Raw genomic sequence first — 21,517 nt, 5'->3', positions numbered from 1 at the left:
GAGCAGGTCGGCACTCTCGGAATGAGAATTTAACTCCTCCGCTTTGTTCAGAACGTTGCTTTGACAGATCTCCAAACCTCTGTTATACTTTTCAAAAGTTGGTACCCGTGCTCTGATAGTGCTGTTCATCTGACAACAATGTCAGTGTCAGCTGATAATAATATTTTTATCATATGAGGTTAATAAAAAGTTTTCAGTCAGTCTTTGACATCCTGAATAATTGTCTTGGTATTTATTTACTAATTTTACAGAATTATATTTTATTTCTTATTAAAACTAAGAAATACAGTGCAATCTGTGTAAGTGCAATCTGTGATGAGCCTCGAGACTCATTAGACCATTAGCTAAACGTGGCTCATACAGGAATCCACTTACCCCTCTCTTCCCCACGCTCCTGATCACTGCGTCGGCGCGGCGTCTCGACGAACAATAGCTAATGACGGTCGCCAAGCTAGGCCGGGATCCTCAGCTCCTCGCCCAATTACTTACGCTTCATTAACCATTTCACCGTCACGCTAGGATTCGCCCAATTTTCGAAAAAAATTGTTTCGCGAGTTTTTAGCAATTTTTTCCTTACTCTCCGTTGAAACACGAATTAAAAGAGGTCTCATTCATAAAAATCGGCCAAATAGAAGAGAAGTTACAGTATTCGAAATCCGAAGAAATCAACAAAACTTCTCCAAACAAAAAATAAAATGAAGGGGAAAAAAAGAAATGTATAAATTACAATTTAATATGATTGACCTCAGAATGTGACAAGCAATTCAATTATAAAAAGGAGAAAAAATTGAGTGAAATTACAAAAAATTAGCCTCTTGCAAGGGGCTTCCTTGTATGAGTTTTGACCTGAAGACAAGTAAATCCCGTTACATTATTAAAACGAAATTGACTCCATAGTTTAATGCCTTAGTTTCTTGAATACGATTATTTTAAGCTCTCGAAAATTTATACCAGCAATTTTACCCATGGGGTGATTTCCTGAGAGCTGATAATATCACGAATTTCTCATAGAGCCCTTCAAAAATGGCTTGCTTTTTGGGCAGCCGATTCGGCCATCAAACCGGGGTTTAAATGGAAGCTGATAATAACACAAAGCTCTGAGAAAAATTTTGAGATGAGTATAGGAACGGTTTGTAAATTACGAGGAGAGGCGGGCATTCTGTTCAGCATATCGATACATAAGTATTTTCACACGTAGAATTTAATTTTCACGTCAGGGAGTCGACATATTTTGATTTTTTCGATTTTATACGGAAAATGTATGGTTTTTCGGGATTGAAATTACTTACAATTGTTTCATGAAAAATGAATGCACCCAAAATGACTATAGCATTTTGACTTTCACATACGTGCACTCACTAAATCGATTGGTAAATTCAAAGAGTGGGTACATCGACCTGGTATATCAAGTTTCTGCAATTTTTCACGGCAAATCGGTAGATTTTCGGGATGTGGATTGCTTACTTTCAATTCATGAATGAATAAAGCATGGACATGGTTAAGCTTCTTTGCATGAAAAGACGTTTAAAATAAAAAAATCAAGACATATTTAATACAATTGCATTTATATCGAGTATAAATCTCTTTTCAATAATATAACGGGATTTATAATACCGGTGATTTGGGTATTTTAGCCCAAAATACCTTTAAATCGACTTTATCTTCTAGGAGTTCGACAGAATTTTTCCTTTCTTCGCTTAAATTTTTCCGTAGCACTTTTCTTCAAGAATCTGATAAGATTTTGCTTGAGGCAGATCAAAAAACTTAAATTTGTTCGAATAGCTTTCTAGATTCACAATACACGGTCTCGTCAAGGTGCGTCGTTGACCTTGCACTGTTGGATCGTGAATTCTCTTGTTGTGCTGCTTGCCTTTTTTGAAATCTCTGTAAATGAAAACTAAAGGGGTTGATATGTGCGAGTTAATGACGCGCCTTATCAACACATTGTGTTGGAGTTCACTGCTTGTTTTATAATATATTTTTTATTTTTTACTCAATCTTGATAATACCTCCCACATACCTCCATTGACGTTGTGACATGAGCTATGTCTCAATGAAGTCTTAGTGACATGCCTTCAATGAGACATACCTGCATGCCTGACATTATTAGTGGGATAAACATTTACTTACATAGCGGCAACCTCTTTGTACAAATCGCAATTTGACGCGCTCCTCCCAACTGTAGAGAACGTTTGACCGCCAAGTATATAGCACACGCGCTGAAATGGATGCCAGATACATGGACAGGAAAAAAGGGGGTGTTTGCATTTCGGGCATCTTGGAATTTTTTTGATGACGTAGGTCGGTACGGCGACTTTTATTATCGATTTTCTTGGAAATGGTGTAGTTTATGGAAAAAAATGCATTCTACATAAAGCGTTTGAAATTATATCATCCCTGGTAAAAATTGGCAGTAAAATCTGTGTTCCAAAATACCATAGACCTACAGCCGGCTGTGAGATTTCCAATAGCTTCTATAGCCGGTTACACAATTTCTTACAGTATTTTATAGCCGATGGCGATTAAGCAACAGCCAGGCGATAAAGTGTATGCTAAGCGTTACTAATTACGGATGCTAGGACTTAGTGAGTTTTTGGAATACTGCTCTCTTTTTGGGTCGTAGTATCTTGATTTATTTTGCGAGGAAAGCTCCGTACTTTTAATGGATGCCTGCCATTACTAATATATTAGAGCGCCTTCAGTTTCGTATGATACTGTGCAATACCTCTGGTGTGAAAAAGTTGCTTCGAGCGCCGTGGCAGGCGGGCAGCCAGCGCGAAACACGCATTGGCGCCTACAAACCTAACAGGGATACTTCACGCGTTGCGCAATGCGTGAAGTATCCCTGTTAGGTTTGTAGGCGCTAGTGCGTCGCCGCTCCGCTTTGTGTTAGGCTCTAATATTTAATCTGGTGGAGTCAGCGTTATTCAACTCATGATTTTGAAATGTTTGCACATCCTGTATGGATTATTCTCATTTTAATTGATGAAAAAAATATGTATTAAAGGAAAATATAATGTGTGTTTTGTAAATATTAAGGTGGCTCCGTATCAAACTTAATGATTTCCAAAGCACACAAATTTCTACACAATTTCTTACAGCCTTTTATAATCGATGGCGAGAAAGCAACAGTCAGGCGATAAAGTATAAAGCCCGGCGATAGGAACTATAGCCCGGCTGCATAATTTTTTATCGCTTCGTATAGCCCGGCCGTATGATTTTCTCCGCATTCTACAGCCAGCTATATGATTTTCTGTAGCCTATTTTAGCCGGCTATAAGAATTCCTATGGTATTTTGAAACGCAGGTCTTATCGCCAATTTTTACCAGGGATGAGTTGATTAAAGCAAAAAAATCGGACATTATGATACTATTTTTATACTTCGAATTCCGGATTTCGCTGGCCAGGTTGTACTGGCCTACGTCATAGGGTAAACAAACCTCAAGATCCAACACCTCCTTTTTTTTCTCTATGCGTGTTTTTTGCTTTGACCGTTTTGCGCACATGAAAGTGTGAGCACTATGCTCTTTCAAGTTACAACTAAAACTGCAAAATAAAAATTGATTGATACTCTGACGAGTAATTTCACCGCGATTTCTATCTCGAAGTATTGGGCCCGCCTGTGCTTATGGCAACACAGGCGGCACAATGTTTAACGGTGTTAGGTAATTACGTCCAGAACCTGTCGAGGCACTTTTATCGCTCACTCGCTCCTGCATATACTCATTTGAAGAATCATTCAACATTCGACTCATCCCTTCTCTTTCTCGTTCGTCCCGCGTCCACTCTTCTTCGCCGTGATACCGAAGAGAGAATTAAGTGTCTTTCTGTATGAGCCATGATTAGCACATACCTTTATGAGTCCCGAGGCTCATACCAGTATGCACTTACTGCTGTCTTCGCTATCACGACAGTTCTTCTGTCTAGCTTTGAATAGACGTTCAAAGCCGAACGCGGCGGCCTCGCAAGGTCGAGAGAACCAATTCACCTACTGATTTTTAGGTTAAGTTCTTCGGGCTATTAAATGAGTCAACGTGGCTCACAATCAGCGTGTTTTGGAGGTAATGTTAGAGCACCAGAGACAAAGAGAGATCCTTTACTATCCTCTTGGCGAAAGGTGGAAACCTTCATTTTCGGATTCAACACTTCCTTTTGGACAATTATACTGCCGGGCTAAGGAAAAACACCGTATGAACCTTCAGGCGTTGCCAAATTTCTTTTGGTAAATCGCAAATTTTCCGAATAATTTCGAAAGATTTCTCTTCTAATTTTTAGATAATTTTGTTCGCAATTTCACCTGAAGTTACTGAAAATTTCGAAGAAAAATATTCATGGCTTTCCTCAAAAATAAACTCCACGTCGAAGGAAATTAGGGAACTTTCGAATGTTCATACGACGTTTTTCCTTAGCACGGAAGTAATAAGGAGCAACAGTCTTAACCATTTTTCGGCTGTTGACCTAACCACTAGGTGGATGATCAGCTTCGAGTGATGACAAATGTCAAACCAATTTACCAGATATCGGTATGTTTGCGAAAAGAAATACCCAACACGTTGTTCAACATCCACTTAGTAGGTAAGTCAACAGTTGAATGTTGGAGGCCCGAAAGTAAAAGCTTCCACCATTGCCAAGATAGCAATAGAGGGTCTCTCTTTGTCTCCGTTTCTAATACAGGGTAGAGTTATCCATGAGTAAATTGGAGTTTTTTTAAATATACTTATTAAATCCTCAAAAACGGCGAATTTGTTTGTTTTCAATGACATCCTCTACATATAAGCCTAATTAAAATTCAAGTTCTTTTATTAGTTTTTGGCTCCTTCAACAAATTTCCTCTGTACGTATGACTAACTTCTTTAACACTATCCAATTGCTGAAAACTCGATTTTGAGCTTTCAAAAGAGAAAGCGTGAGTAAGTGGGAATTTTTACAGAACAATGAGTGTATTTACTGTGAACATTGAAAATTACAGAGTATAAATTTCGCTGCGGTGTTGATAAAAGGTAGAGCTATCATTAAGAATGTCTATGGCATATTAATATTTCGTAGTTAATGAACATCTGAACGTGTGCGCTATAAAGACTTGAGCGAACGGGTATAAAAATTGCCTGTCAGAGAGGGTTTATTTTTGCATTTCGATGGCTAAAGTGCAAAACCACTTATCTCCATTTATGACGTTGTAGACTTCCTGTCATATTTTATTTATTCCTCGGGGAACTATTCGACGTAATTTCCTTAATACCTTTTTATTTCTCTTCTCTGCCAGTAGAATATTTTGTATTATCAATCTTATGAATTTTGCTTATTTCCCTTCGATAAAATAAAATAAGAGCAGAATTCTTGAAACAGCGCAATGTAAATACGTGGTTTCTCACTTTGGCTCTGGATATAGTCTAGCATTCTTTACCTCAGCTTTCTTAGCAATATACATTTTTGGGTTTCATAGAGGGAAACTTTTCGCACTCCAAAAGGACAGTTTTCTGTAGGAAATCAGATATTAAGTGTTTGCAGGTCTACGAAAGTATGAAAATGACTCATTTTATCTTGAGAAAAATACCAGTGGAGTGGCGTGCTTTGCGATGTATCGATGGATCTGACATTCAAACCTGTGGAAAAGATCGATAGACAGGGTGTTCGCAACGAACGCCTTAATAATCGATTCTTCACCACAGCTTCAAATGGGGATATATCGATAATCGATCATTCACGCCTTGCCACTGAAAAATACTCACCCATCCTATAGATCATAATTCTCCTGCCTGTTTGCTCCCGGTAGGGTAGAACTGAGAGCACATCGGCGTCCCCGATGAATGAGAGATTTAAAGGATTCACATTAGCGTAGAAGTCTGAATTTTTTTCTCGGAAATTGAAATAGTTTACAAACTGAAACAAATCAAGCAAAACATAATTAATTATGACTGACATTTTTCGAAGTTTGTCTAAAAAGAAGTTGAAGGATATTTAGAGGAAAATAAAAAAAAATTGTTTTGTAATGCACATATTGATAACCAAAATGTGAAATTACGTATCTCCGATCGTAACGTTGCAGACTCGTCAGACATTATTTTTTCATCACAACACTTGTTAACCAAATTTATTGATTTTGCTTCTCTGTTAGTGGAATATTCTGTATACACTTCAGGCTATATAGTTAGCTTGTTTTTCTTTAAAAAGTGAAGTAGGAGCAGGGATTTTGAAACACTGCAATGAAGATATGTGGTTCCGCACTTGAGTCATCGATATCCATCAGTAAATATTCCATTTTGTTCCAATTTGATTAATAGTTGTACGTATTTCTGCCAAACAGAACTATGTGCATTATGATATGATCCCTGAGACCCATAAGAATATATGCAAAACAGGGCTCACGTCATAATGCACATAGTTCCGTTTGGCAGAAATACCTCCAGTTAAAAGTCTACCATCCGATACTTTTTATTGGCCTTTTTATTCTACCCACATTTTAGATGCATGCTGCCCTCATGAAATGAGAAACTAGGTACGAATCAAGTGTCGCTAGCTTGCACTGAATATGGGACAAGAAGGCTGCATTTCCCAAGAGGCTACGATCTTCAACGAAATCTTTTGAAAAATACCTTCATTCTAATATACCATTGTTTGTTCAATGCATTTCATATTTCGAATGTTGTGCCATTCCTGTCATTCTTTACTACCTATGAGTATTTTGCATTTTCCTATTTGTTCAGGACAAAGGGGGGTATCTCTCAGGATCCAACAATTTGCCAATTAGTAGCCGAGGTGAGTATATTTCTGTACGCGCGTAAGGAGAAAAGGAAAATACAAGTCATTAGAGATGAAGCAAAGTTGGAGATTCTAGCTGCGGTCCAGAGGCTAATGAGCGGTAATGTCTGTCTTGGCCATGCAATTACCTCGACGGTAAGTCGGTGTTTGCTGTCAATCAGCCATTGCAGATCTAGCAGTCATCAGCCAATGGCCATCAGTTATCTAGTGTAGCATCCAGAGATCCCACCATGAGTACAATTACTGACTATCCCAAATCCCATGTTGAGCCCACGGTCACCATTGCAAAAATTAAGTTTATTAAAATATCAACATTCAGATTCTCAAAAGTTCTCAAAGTAGTCATTAAATCGTTGCTTTTGACTTTGTATAATGGGTACCCATAAAATAATGAAACAAGTTTTTTTTTTCATTAAGCGCATTTTACATGTAATGTAATTTTTATTTCATACACGTGGAAATATGCAAAAATGCAGACTTTACAAAGCCGTGTTGTACAACTTTGTACAACTTGTTACATGGACAAACTTCGATCAAAGTTTAGGGAAAAATTAAGGGAGAATGAAACCCGGAAATAGAGTTCTTCAATAAAATGTAAGGCCTTCATACTGTTCCTCCAGGCCTCTCTCCAGAGGCCATTGAATGAAATCAGAATATTGTATTGAATTATGTGTGCTATCAAAAAATACCACTATTCAGACACACGGGAGCTCGGTTTGCCTACTCAATTTTACGAAGGCGAATCGTGCCCCATTATCTCTCTCTCTCGCCATGCTCCATAGGCACACAAGCTTTACGAGCCACACGTAGCTGCTCACCATAAAGCTTTGCTTTGTTCTCTATTAACTCTTATTATTTCTCGAAATTTTACAAATTTGGCAATCCACATACTTCACAGCTCATTACTCACTTTGGAGTACATTTACTTTCGGACTTTCACTAGTCATTGCTCACTTGTCTCGGTGCAGCACTGTAAGGTGTAACGTCGTTTTGCACAATTGCATGAATGATTTACAACGACCATTCATGGTTCTCGTACTTAAACTCTTTTGTTTGCGGTCTTATTGGTTTCACTCGGTTGATGTGGTTGTTTGACACATGACGCATAATAAATCTCTGAGTTCGTAGTAGCTGTAGTGTAAACGGTCGCTACAGGTTGAATTGCCTGTTTCTGAAGGTAAAGGATATTCAGAATACCTTCAACTAAATAAAATGAAAACGTTTTCCAGCTTTTTGCGCATGTTTTTATTGTTCTCCAGGTCTAGAAATTCAAATCAAAACGCACCTCCATCAATTTTTTAGCTTTTGGAGTAGAGCATGTGACCCAATATTTTTGCATGTGTTTTCTTAGTATGTCATGATTCTGAGCTCAATTCCTATACATTATTTTACCAAAAGAGAAGCAGATCTTATGATTTTGTCCGCTGCAATGAATAGTCATTTTTTTTCGAAATCATCGGTAATTTTTAGACTTAACCCTAAAATTGTTTCATGTAAATAAGTATTTCCCATGAATTGTTTAGGGATTTTTCATAAAAATTATTAGCTCAGTTTTTATTCATTGACAGTATAGGAGACGTACTCTGTGACAAAGCATGTAGCGGACCAATGACAAAAGTGACAATATTAATAGTTGATTTTAAGTGGTGAAACCATTGCACCAATTAGAGCTTGCAAGTATACATACGAGTAAAGAGAAAAAATGTACTTTGACACTATTTTTGGTCGAGACAATCAACGGATCGAGTCCTCTGAAAAAATATTTCTCACAGCAAAACCAGCTGTAAGTCGTAAGTGTCTAGGAGCTGATCCGTTCGTATCCATTGGTAGTAATTTCCCGTGGGAAACTCAGTTTGTAAAAAATCTGACGTGCCCCAGTGGCCCATTTTCGAAATTATTGATCCATTTGTACTGACAATGAGTCTAACAATGGGTGGTGGTGTGCGAAGCGATACGTCACCCCTCTGACGTAAAGCCGTATCTCAATTTCCACGTGAGCCCTGGTTTACATATGAATCTACGTTTTCTGAGGTCCATGCGGAAATCGAGATACCTGCTTACGCCAGAGGTGCGAAGCAATTGTGTCGATTAAATAATTGACAAAACGCGAATTAAGATTTCGCCCGCGCCGAGTGTTTTCACTTTCCGATTCCACCGTCCTACGTTCAAACGATTTTGGCAATCAGTGCCGCTTCGTCAAAACCTCCTGTGAGGAAATGTAATGTCAAATTGTACAAGTTGATCGAAATTGAAACTGGAAGCAATTCAATTACATTATGCAGTGCAAGAAAAACGAGGGCAACCAAAGGAACTGGTAAAAATGTTGTTGTTGTTATTTTATACATTTATGTATATGTAGGTGCTTTAATAAAGCCAGGCCACTAATACCTAGAGCAGAGATCACCAAGAGAGAAATACAAAAAACTGAAAGAAAGATTCTGAGGGAAAAACAAGGGAAAAGGCTGTCAAAAGGAGAAGGGAGTGAAAAAACCACGAGTCGCAGTTAAAAACTGATTTGAGAACTAGACCTAAGAAATATTATAGGCAGGACTTAAAGTCAAACTCTCAAAAAAAAAAAAAAAAAAAAAAAATAGTAGACAGGTTATTAAAAACGGTATGTTTTGTATCATGGGTTACTGAGTTAGTGTGTGTCCTGTGAGTGTCTCTGCTTGAGCTGATTTCAATTGTTGGCTTAGTCGAAACCGGTTTAGATCAATGAAATTCAAATTGATTTTTTGACCATTTAAGTAATTCATATGGTCATAATTATGAAAGGTTACTCACTAATCGGTATGCTGCTTCCAGTTTGAAATTTCTTGCCCGTAAAAATCTGAGTAGAAATGCATCGTCCATTCTGTGAGCTGTGACATCGCCTCTTTCTGAAAACAAAGATTAAGGATGAGGTTTAAATTTTTTTTTTAAAAAACCTAAAGACTTTAATAGCCTGAAATGCTGAATTCCCTAATAAAATTAACTGACTAAATACAAAACATACTCTGCTCTTTTTCTTAACGTTTCCTGGTAATTCAATATTACATAATAGAGCACATGGTGTTTTTTAAAGTGTTTCTCTCAATTTTACCCACAATCGAACATTTTAGACCGTAATTTTTTATTTAATAATTAGTTACTTTATGAGTACCCTCAAAGATTCTTCATTCAAACCATCTTAAGTCCGTCATGATGTATACATTGAATTCTTTAATTGTATTTTCTCTCTCAGTCTAGATTTAAGCTAAACCTACTAAACCGCCGATTTGTATTTATTTAATTTGAAATAAATCTGAAAGTTGAAGATATTATTTCGTTAGTTTCTACAGCCAAAAATTAATTTATTGGCCGATTAATTGGTCACAACCTGTATTGAACTGTCTCATTGAGCGAGCCAAATTATCTTGATAAGTGAACTTGATGCCATACATTCACAACGATGAATCACTCCTATTGGGAACTTCTTCGAAAAAAATCTTGCAAACTCTCACTCCGTCTTGACATTTTATTTTGTTTGGAACGTCAATATACGCATAACACGTTGACAGTGGCTTCCAGACCATAATACGCAAAAAATAAGATGAGCGGCCGGAAGCACTCTTCGCAGAGATCCAAAATTACCTCATCATCAGGACATCAGGACGCGTTTTTTTTACCACTCTGTTTCAAGTTGAAAAAAAGTCAATTCATTCGAATCATTTGAATACACTGATCACACTCAAGGTTAAAACAGCATGCTTCACGATCAGAATTTCGAATTCAGGGTCATTTATCGAAGATGTAATAAGATAAGTGAATGGAAATATGCATCGTAGAGGGCAGCGTGGAAGCTGAAAATAAGGGATTAGAGGGCTTGACACAATTTTCGACCAGATTTGACGTACCGAAGTAACCGTGGGGTATGATCAACCATGAAGTATAATATCATTCACTCCTCTTCAATGAGGCTGAATAGCTTATAAACAGCCTCCAGAAAATGTCACGAGTCCAGGTACTAGGGAGTAAGGACGCTATTTTAAGTTTAAAATTAAATGAGTTTCAAGCATTGACAGCGCATTATATAATCCACAAGTGAAACATTTTGACACAGAAGAAAGAACCTTGAGAAAGTATGTATGTTATATACACACGAAAAACATAATTAAGCCAAAAGAAGTTTTAAAAATCGGATAGAACATACTTGCATCATCTCTACCGTCAATCAAAAACCACTCCTTGTAGTCCTTGTAAGCAATGAAACAATGAGGAAAACATGTATCTTCACCACTTTTTACAAATAAATTATTTTAGTAATGATCAATGGTATGAAATGATATTTTGCTTGATAGTTCAATTTTTATTAAAAAAATAAGTTTTTGAGTCAAAATCACGTATCAGAACCAGATATCTTAAAAGAGAAAATTTTAATTTAAAATGCAAAAAAAAGCAAAGACGCAGTCTTGGGGACACAATATTGCGTAAAAGCAATTTTTCCGGATCGCACAAGCCTTCTCCAGTGAATGAATATTACGACGAATAAAACTGTCACAAGCGTTTTGCTAATTATTAATTGTTTGCTGACCGAGAGTCCGCTAATTTCATATGCATAAATGTCTGCAGGATTTTAAGCCATTTTTCCTGTGGTTCAAATTGTTAATTGGATTCACTGCTTTATATCTAGCCAAGGAAAGAGCTGAATGTGCATCATTTTGTATATTAATGACGCAATCGATTTTTGAATAAATGCAGACGTAACATTACAGTTTGATGAACTTTAGTCTTGCGAGAAAGTATGCAAATTCAAAATGGAGTTTGAAACGTTAACTGCTCACATGTGTAAATGAATGGGAAAATCAATGATCGAATGCTTCAGATGCTTGTTCAAACAGGTTTCCACAAAATAACATGTCCAGTGACCATTCCCATCATGAGGCAAAAGTTGAGGGTATAGAGTAACTTCATAAAAATTAGTCTATTGTCATATCATGCTACATGCATCTCTTACTCTAGCAAAAGTCTTCATTTTTTTCATAAGTGCATTTGAAGAGAGATATCGCCAGAAGCAAGAAGTTTGTCTCAACTATGGAACATGCGTGGAGGAAACTAACTGTAGGTCAATAATATGAACTAGTTATCGTCTATATTTCTTTTTCTAATTATGATTTTTATGCTGTTAGTCCTTTATATGAGAGATAGTTGAAGTATCCGCCATCCATGCGCATTAAAATAAACAATAACTAGATTGTAATACTGGGTAATACTCAAAAAGGGGTCTAGGGTGAGACTTTCAGCGCTAAATTTTTAATTCTTTATATTTTAGACACTCTCTGGAAAAAATACACGTACGTGTTATTCGTGTCTACTTAAACAAATTTAAACAGTTTTAATTCCTAAATCTTCGCTGAACAACTGTATGGTCACTAACAAAGAATCACTTTTCTTCTCGATATTTCAGAATGTAAGTTTCTTTGGCCATAAATGATACATTGATATTCAATACAATGTTTTTTTTCACTCGACGCGACGTAAGAAGGAGGAAATAGACCGTGTATCAAGCATCCACGATTCAAACCACGTGTCTTTTCATTTGTTTGCAGTCCTTGGCCACGTTTTCATCATTCATTCACACCATTCGTCCACGTCGTCAATCAACACCGTTCTTACACGTCACTAGTTTACACTATTTGTCCCTGAAAATTAGGTCTCTCAATCTCGTGCAATATTCATCGTCGGTTCACGTCATGCACCGATCCACGTCATCAGATTCAAATCGTTTTTACTGACGTCACTGATCGATATCGTTAGTCCTAATTGGACCACATTTTGCAATAAAGAACCACTATTTCTGATTCATTTTAGAAACTATATATATTCATTTCTCTGCAAAATGGTGTGGACCCAGCACCATTTCTCCACCTTGTTACATACAGTATTCGGGCCACTTTTTAGTGATTTTTCCCATTGGTTTCTTTATGCAGAAAGCTGATTTTATAGAAGAGCTAAAAATATTGGTTCCTTATTGCAAAATGTAATCCAATTATGCATTGAAAACAAATTCCGGCCCTGGAAGCCGTACTTACGGGCTATACAGACATGTCGTTCGCGTTCCGGGCTCAGAGGCCGGAAGTACCGGGCCTGACACCCGGTACAATCAAAGCTACGGTTCCAGCACCCGGAACTTTCGGTCTTTTAGCCCGGACTGGACGGTATGTCTAAATAGCCCGTAACTTTTTTTTTAGTGTTTGTATACAGGCCATTTTAATAGATTTATGTGTGTTTAAACTTACCGTAGATCATTTCCCTGAGTTCTGATATCATGAGTGTTTTGTTTTCATCAGTCTCTCCGATCTTCTCCCTGGCGTACTCCATCACCTCGTCTGGGATCGTCTCCAGATCCAGGTTTGCCATCACGTCGTCCATGGCAGCCGTCGGTGATGGCATCCACGTTCACCTGTACACAAATATAAACAATGTGTCAAACATCATATTCGAGCAAAGAAAACACAACGAAGCAGCGAGAGGTTTCTGAAACTGTATCTTGGTGTCAAGAACCTTCCTGAAATTGTCTTTAGGGGGAGTCCAATGATCATCCCGACTCCCCCCACGTGTCGTCGTTTCCTGGATGAAGGAATGTAACTCTATTCTAAGGTTGCAAAATTTGTCTCAAAGAAATATTTTTTTTACAATAATGTATCCGTTGAATTTTGCTCCAAAATTTGTTGCATAGGATCAAAAGAAAAATAGTGAAATTCCCACGTTTTCCCGGTAAAAATACAATTTTCCATGGGAGTTTTGGCAACATTGAATTGTATAGTTACGTTCTTTCGCGAGGAAAACTACTATATGTGCTACTTGTTTTGAGCATCTTCCGGCAAAAAATATTTAAAAAATACTCCGAAATCTTACATTTTCGGCAAAATCGTGTCCAACATACCACGGCTACGGTCCCCCAGCGAGCAATGTTCACCCAATTTCATAATACATGCCAAGATTCAAGTATATTGACTTTCAGTTCCTTCACGATCAGCTAGGGGCCGTAAATTATACGTAACGCTAAATTTCGAATTTCCCGACTCCTCCAACCTCCTCCTTAGTAACGCTTCTTTGACATAGGTCCCTTTACCCATAGGTTACTTTTTGACACTAAATGGCGTAACATTCTCCTCAACTCTCTCGCCCCCTGGAGAGTTACCAATTTCATGGACGGTTGCTTAGTTGTGCACATAGAGTACATAGAGTCGTAATGTAAGTGGGAGAGCTGGCGCCACTTTTAAGCAATTTCCAGGACCCGAATTCCGAGATCCCTGTGCGGCGCCGGATCATTTTTTCGATACATAATCGGTTGTTTGCGATACACGGGGGCCCGGCCATATTCCACACCGCCATTTTGGATCGAATACGTATCGAAAAAGTGACCCCGCACACCGGGCTCGGAACTCGTCGAGCAGAACATGGCGCCAGCTCTCCTATTTACGTTACAACTCTATGTACTCTATGGTTGTGCAGGTGCTCTCGTAGAGAAACAAGCATGCCGGGTTGCCGAGCCTAGCAACTGAAGGCGACGAGGCGTGCACAGCGGCCGGCGCTAGCCAATCATATTACAATAGCTGTTCCGAGCACATGCATGTCACTGTGCCAGTGGATCGAGTTGTGACTACGAATTTTAATAATGGGTCAAGGTCGGCGTGCCGCACGCTCTTCGCCCGTTCACCGCTCAATGCAAACACCGGCGCGCCGCGGTAAGTGCGCTGCGCGCGCGCTCGACTGCGTCGGCGCGCCGCGACGCCGGGCTGGTCTTGCTCTCGCAGACCAAGCACGGCGCGAAGCTGCCAACATGTTCCGTTTGCACTGAGGAGACAAGGAATTTGGATATTTTGATTAATTCGCTTATTTCACAAAGTTCCAACCAAAAAAAAAAAAAAAAAAAATAAAAAAAAAAAAAAAAAATACACAGGAGGCTGAATTTTCCGCCAATGACTCAATTTCGAAAAAAATCCGACTTCGCATCATTCGGAAAAACTTGTCAGTGCTTCAATTGTTTTTCAGGTAAATTAAGAAAAAGTTGAATTTTTGCGAGCAGCAAGCTGAAAATTGCACGGAAAAGTGCTAGGGACCAATAATCGGGAAAAATGATTCTATTGATGAGATGACAAGGAAAGCATGTGCCACAGTCTATGGCATTGTAGACCGTGTGACTATTGTTAATATACTTGTGGCGACAAACCCCTTTTTCGGATAGGGAACTCTAATATGATTTTTTTTTCGGTCTTGCTAAAAATATTTTAAAAAATCATGCAAAAATACTCTGGAATTTTCCGGCAAACAATTAGCCTTGGATGGGTGGAAATCATTTTTAAGATGTAAATCAAGATACTCGGGATTTTTGCTACGCGATTAAATACCATCTCCCCAATTAAAAAGCTGCATGTAAACCGTGATATTTAATTATGAAACACCCAATTGTCCAACGATACAATTTCACGTGTTCTGCAAAGCCCCTTCTTCGGGTTTTGAATATGAAAAGCTCTTAACCAACCATGTATAGCACACTATTGTTGGATGGCGTCCATGAGAGGAACCAACCTTTTGACATATCTCAGAAACAGCAATGCATCAGTCATTTTCCCAGCACAGATAAGAATACATTTATGAGAGTATTCGTGCTTCAGGTTCCATTTCCAAGAACATCGTCTAGTTGGCATCAATGTTTGGTGCCTTGGCAGCCGGCTGCACCGCGCATGCCTTGCAGTGCCAGTTGGCCTAGCTCATCAGTTTTGTGCTGAATTCGAAGTGCTAACCAGGCTAACCACGATGTGTTTTCCGCGAGAGGGTGATTTTCAAAATCTCTTTGAATGAGGAACTTTAAGTAGCCGATACAGTTTCAACCCTTGATGATTTCTACGCAAAATGATTTATTTTTGATGACATGTTTGACAACGTTGCCACGCATGAGGATAGTCTGGTTCCATTCAGAATAAATTCCGACTGGATGGCGGTGTTTCCTGGTTCGCAGACCCAAAATCGCTTCCGGATATCCGAACTGGCCAGCATTCCTGATTCTGATGTGTACGGCGGTGATCACGAGACTGCGTCCTTGGAACCGCCACGGTACACCGCCGTGCTAAGGAAGAACGCCGTATGAACCTTCAGGTGTTGCCAAATTTCCTGTTATAAAACGCAAATTTCCTGGTAAATTTATGAATATTTTCCTCCCAATTTTTTGGATAATTTAGTTCACAATTTTACCTAAAGATTCTGAAAATTGAAAGGAAAAATATTCGTAACTTTCCTCAAAAATGAACATTTTTTCGAAGGAAATTTGGCAACTCTCGAATGTTCATACGGCGTTCTTCCTCAGCGCGGCAGTGCGTATGTGAGTAAAATATTCACAATTTGGAATCGGACTTGCTTTTTGCACCACAGGTGGCGAAAGGTAAAGGTCAACCAATATCCGCGAAGGGGGAACTCTTAGGGACAGGAAAGCTTTTTGACCGCGATTTTGCGGAAATGGTTGCGTCTTCATTTATGAGAGGAAAATGGTCAAAAGAGTATTTTCATTAAGTGAAAATGAGCATAATTAAACTAAGCCGAGCGGACACTGGGAAAAAAAACACATTGGATCTAGAGTCCAGACTCTTAAAAACGTCGACAAGAAAAAGTACTCTTGATTCAATCAGAATCTAGCTTAAATCAAGAACCAAGCCTCTTAATTTAAGTGGGTTTCGTTTTGATTCAAGCAAGAATCCGATTGAATCAAGAGTATTTTTTCTTGTCAATGTTTTCAAGAGTCTGGACTCTACATACAATGTGTTTCTTTTTCCAGTGGAGAGCGATCAACCCCTAGAAATCCGAATTTAAAATGTTTTGAGCTGAGCTAGTTACATATTTCTCTCTGTACAGCTTTTACAGCTGAGCATACAGTAGTATTTGGTTCTTGAAAAATGGGTTATAAGTTCCAATCCACGCGGAGAAATTTACGTCAATACACCATTTAAATCAGTAAAGGTTGTTAGAACCTATACAGGCTATGCAAATATGATTCTTATAACTAATGGTGCCAGTTCCATGAATGGACCTGGAGACCTGGACCATATCGACGGGCACAGTGCGAAACCACGCTGGCTGCAGTTGTAACTAAAATTTACTCAATCATGCTACGTGTGCTGAAGTGCATCTGTAATAACTACGGTTGTGCCTCAAAAGGAACTGCAAATACCAAAAATATCAATGGTGCTAGCTCGAAAATTATTGAAAAGCATATTTACCACGCCTCTTTAGCCTTTCGAGGATTTACTTACAATTATGATTCATTGATTCCTCCAAAATTGATTTCTTCTATTCTACGTTGAAGTTCACGAGACATTGAAAAAACTGGAACTCGCATTTTTTAACTTTTCAAATCAACGTACTAATGTAATTGGTAATCCACATCGTAAGTAGTCGTCGTATTTTCAATTGAAAAGTTAAAAAATGCTTGTTTCGGTTTGTTTTATCTTTATTTCAATTGTTATAAAATGCGCTTCACAGACTTTTTAAACACATTTCAATTTCAAAAATCGACTCAAATCAGGCGTCAATCTTTTGAGAATACACACTTAGCGCAATTTAAATTGGCAGTATCCTAGAGCGCAACAATGCGCAATAGAATAATCTGAGATCCAAATTCGGTCCATAGATAATCAAGGGCACTGAAGGATATAAAACAGCGAAGGAGGTTAGGTCGAAACTCCCCGGACCTTTGGTTTTCTGGCTAGTCTAGGTCATTGCCTCGCAAACTGCGCTCCAATTAGTCAACCACTAATCACGAGTGACATTGTCAGATAATGATCGTGAGAAGTTACTTCCTCGAACAGGTGTTGCCATAAACATTAAGTTTTATGATGAACAATGACGTAGGATGAAAAAATTCCGTCATAAACCAGCGAAGATTACACTGCTATGCTGCCGCGCTAATGAAAAACGCCGTATGAGCATTCGAAGCTGCCAAATTTCCTCTCAGAAAAACTCTATTGTGAGGAAAGTCATGAATATTTTTCCTTGAAAATTTTAGGAACTTTAGGTGAAATTGCGAACAAAATTATCCGAAAAAGTAAAGGCAAAATATTTACAAATTTTCCCGAAAATCTGTGATTTGGCAAAGGAAATTTGGCAACGCCTGAAGGCTCATACGGTGTTTTTCCTCAGCACGGCAGTATGTAGGAGTGCTGATGCGTTGCGTAACGCAATTCTTCCATTTTCATGCCTTCCCTTCTCCCCGCCTTGCAACGCATCCAGACCGCAACCCAGGACCTTCCTCAAGGGGCACGTAATACTGCCATGCTAAGGAAGAACGCCGTATGAACCATCAGCCATTGCCAAATCTCCTTCCACAAATCATGAATTTTCCGGAACATTTGTTGATATTTTTCCCCGATTTTTTCAGAGAATTTTGTTCTTAATTTAATCTAAAAAGTCCGAAAATTTCAGGGGAAAATATTCATAACTCTCTTCAAAAATAAATACTTTCTAAGAGAACATTTGGCAACTCTCGAACGTTCATACGGCATTTTTTCCTTAGCACGGCAGAACACTGAGTAGAATCACGTTCTTTTCCGGTTGGATTGAATGTAGCAGAAATGCACCAAGTCACAATTTGGTAAATACAAAATTTAGGAGTAGTTTTGAGCTTTACTTACTGCCCACATCCTCCTGCCAAAATCCCTAAGTCGAGAAAACGCACAAATATTTTGGATTTGAAAAAAATGGCAACATTAATCAGCCAAGTTTTCCCTCCGAGAGTCTGTTTTGATGACAGCGTAGAAAGACCCATAAAAGAAGAATTCCTAATTACTAATTACCGCGAGGAATCAAAGATCGATGATTGCGCAGCGGCCTTGAGCCGGGCCGATTTTTTGTGCAGGTACTTCATTTGATCCTTCCTGATTCGTTCTTAAGTTTTTTTCTTCGGCATGAAAAAAGATCGTTTTTCCGCTCCTTTTGTGCTTGTTTTTTATGTCATTTATCTTCCGCTGTTTTCTCCTTATACCCTTGCATAGGAAGAAAACAGCAAAACGAAAACAAGATGCACGTGTGTCAGTCCGAACTTGCTAGTTAAAGTCAGGTATATGATTCTCATCATACAAGCGACAATGACCTAATTGTAAATAATTGCACCTATAAGTTAATATATTATGACTGCTCATCCTTCCTCTTTTTCATCCGACAACAATTGAAGCAAAGTTATGATAAAAGAATGAAAAATATAATATCCACGTGGAAAAAATATACAGTTGGTTGAATTTTTGGGGAGTGATACGTTAACCTCACGAAAATAGAAAATTCTTTTGTCTCTCCAGCGTTTGTTAGATTTCGAAATAGTCAATAGTGATTTACGGTGTAGAAAATAGAATCTACGAAATACTTAGTTTATTCAATGTTTTTATCGTGGGAATATAAAATGAGGTAACCTCGATTAAATTGATCAATTTAATCGAAGTTACTTCTTCGTCAGCTCTTCGAAGTTCTAATACTACTAAATAAATGGATTCAACTAGAAACAATCTGATTACATAAAACGCAACTAGATTTTTTTCTGTGTTTTATTTTTTACCAGAAATCTTGGCGGCGCTCTGATCGGAAGTTTCATCGTGTGTTTTTCTCAAAAATGCAACATTTTCAAAATTTTGAAAAGTATTCTCAATATTTCAAAAATTTTAATCGATATTTTGTGTAGTTCTCTTTTAAGAAATGATAAGCCACGACAAAAAATGAGGCAGCATGAAATACAGATACGCTGATTCTGAAAAGATCCGTCTGATCCCTGGTAAAAATTGGCGATAGGAGCTGCGTTTCAAAATACCATAGGAGTTCTTATAGCCGACTGAAGAAGGCGATAGAAAATCATATAGCTGGCTGTAGAAAGATGAAAAAAATTATACGGCCGGGCTACACGAAGCGATAAAAAATTATACAGCCGGGCTACAGTTCCTATCGCCGGGCTTTACACTTTATCGCCTGGCTGTTGCTTTTTCGCCATCGGCTATAAAAGGCTATAAGAAATTGTGTAGAAATTCGTGTGCTTTGTAAATCCTTAAGTTTGTACGGAATCACCTTAATATTTACAAAACGCACATTATATTTTCCTTTACTACATATTTTTTTTTCATCAATTAAAATGAGAATAATCCATACAGGAGTGTGCAAACATTTCAAAGTCATGAGTTGAAAAACGCTGACTCCACGAGATTAAATATTAGAGCCTAACACAAAGCGGAGCGGCAGCGCACTGGAGCCTTCAAACCTAACAGGGATACTTCACGCATTGCGCAATGCGTGAAGTATCCCTGTTAGGTTTGAAGGCGCCAATGCGCGTTTCGCGCTGGCTGCCCGCCCGCCGCGCCGCGCCGCAGCGTACCACGGCGCTTGAAGCAACTATTTCACACCAGAGGTATTGCACAGTATCATACAAAATTGCAGGCGCTCCAACATGTTAGGAATGGCAGGCATCCTTCAAAAGTACGGTGCTTTCCTCGCAAAATAAATCAAGATACTACGGCCCAAAAAGAGAGCGGTAGTCCAAAAACTCACTAAGTCCTAGCATCTGTAATTAGTAACGTTTAGCATACACTTCATCGCCAGGCTGTAGCTTAGTCGCCATCGGCTGTAAAAGGCTATAAGAAATTGTGTTGCCGGCTGTAGAAGCTATTGGAAATCTTACAGCCGGCTGTAGGTCTATGGTATTTTGGAACACAGATTCTACTGCCAATTTTTACCAGGGATCTGACTTGGTCCACTGACCCACCATAATGCTTTCTGTCAGCTGTTGAAAAATTGTATTGGATTAATATTCGATACCAGAGCGTTTCTCTCAAAATTGAACACATTACTCAGGTTAATTAATTCGGAAAACTTCCAAGACCCAATATTTCTGCATGGAGATCCTCCTTTTGTGTCTTCGGGAAGAGGGTCTCGGTGAAAGGCCTAGCGTCAGCAGAAGTAACGCCCGGTGAAAGAAGTTTCAATCAAGTGACGCCTGCTTGCCAGTATGATAAACCGGCTCATACCGCCATTTCTTGCATAGTTAAACACGTTAGGTAATAAATCCTTCAGTCGGACTAGCGGCGATGATATGTGATAAGACCCGACTCCAGACCATAATGCATCTATTCAATCAGGTTTTGCTCCCGCAGGTGCTCTAATCATGGTGTTTTCGCGTATCCTTACTGGGATATTGTTAATCCTAGTCTGATGGACTGGGATCTTAGGACTCATAACATGTGGTAGGTGGTGGTGCATTGAAACTCCGAAGAAAAAGGAACACAGGGAAAAAAATGAAAGGGAGAAAAAATCAGAGGAAGAAGGACAGGAAAAAAATTAGGAGAAGAGCTATGCTACTATGTTAAGAAAAAACTCCGTATGAGCCTTCAGATGTTGCCAAATTTCTTTTGATAAAATATTAATTTTCAGGAAAATCTGAGAATATTTCTTAAAAAATTTTCAGTGAATTTCATTCGCGATCAAATCTAAATTATCTGAGAATTTCGAGAAAATATATTCCTTACCCTCCTCAGCAATAACGATTTATCGGAGAGACTTTGGCGACTCTCGAATGCCCATGTGGTGTTTTTCCTTACCATGGCAGAGTAAGAGAGAGAGGAAAGAAGAAGAAAAGAAGAAGAAGGAAAGGAAGAAAAGGAAGATGGAAAAGAAGAAAAGAAGAAGGAGAAAAAGACAAAGAAATGTGGAGGAGGAAAAACTCTTATCCACGTAGGAATTAGTCCTGGATGCGTTACGTAACGAAACTGGATTG

At 38.5% G+C, this 21,517-nt stretch overlaps 1 protein-coding gene across 2 annotated transcripts in view; it reads right to left on the bottom strand.

Annotated features, from left to right (window-relative positions):
- The window catches only part of LOC109033964 (alpha-tocopherol transfer protein), a 75,254-nt gene that overhangs the window by 19,168 nt on the left and 34,569 nt on the right, over positions 1-21,517 (bottom strand). For both annotated transcript variants that reach the window (XM_019046848.2, XM_019046849.2), the window contains exons 2-4: positions 13,017-13,180; positions 9,544-9,638; positions 5,730-5,880 (exon numbers count right to left, since the gene is read on the bottom strand). In XM_019046848.2, the coding sequence (XP_018902393.1) occupies positions 5,730-5,880; positions 9,544-9,638; positions 13,017-13,170 (400 nt within the window). In that variant the 5' untranslated portion in view covers positions 13,171-13,180. The remainder of the gene's footprint in view (positions 1-5,729; positions 5,881-9,543; positions 9,639-13,016; positions 13,181-21,517) is intronic.

This window comes from Bemisia tabaci, chromosome 8, assembly GCF_918797505.1.
Source record: "Bemisia tabaci chromosome 8, PGI_BMITA_v3".
Lineage (NCBI taxonomy): Eukaryota > Metazoa > Arthropoda > Insecta > Hemiptera > Aleyrodidae > Bemisia > Bemisia tabaci.
Note: the sequence above shows the minus strand (reverse complement) of the source record. Positions and strands in the feature narration are given on the sequence as shown.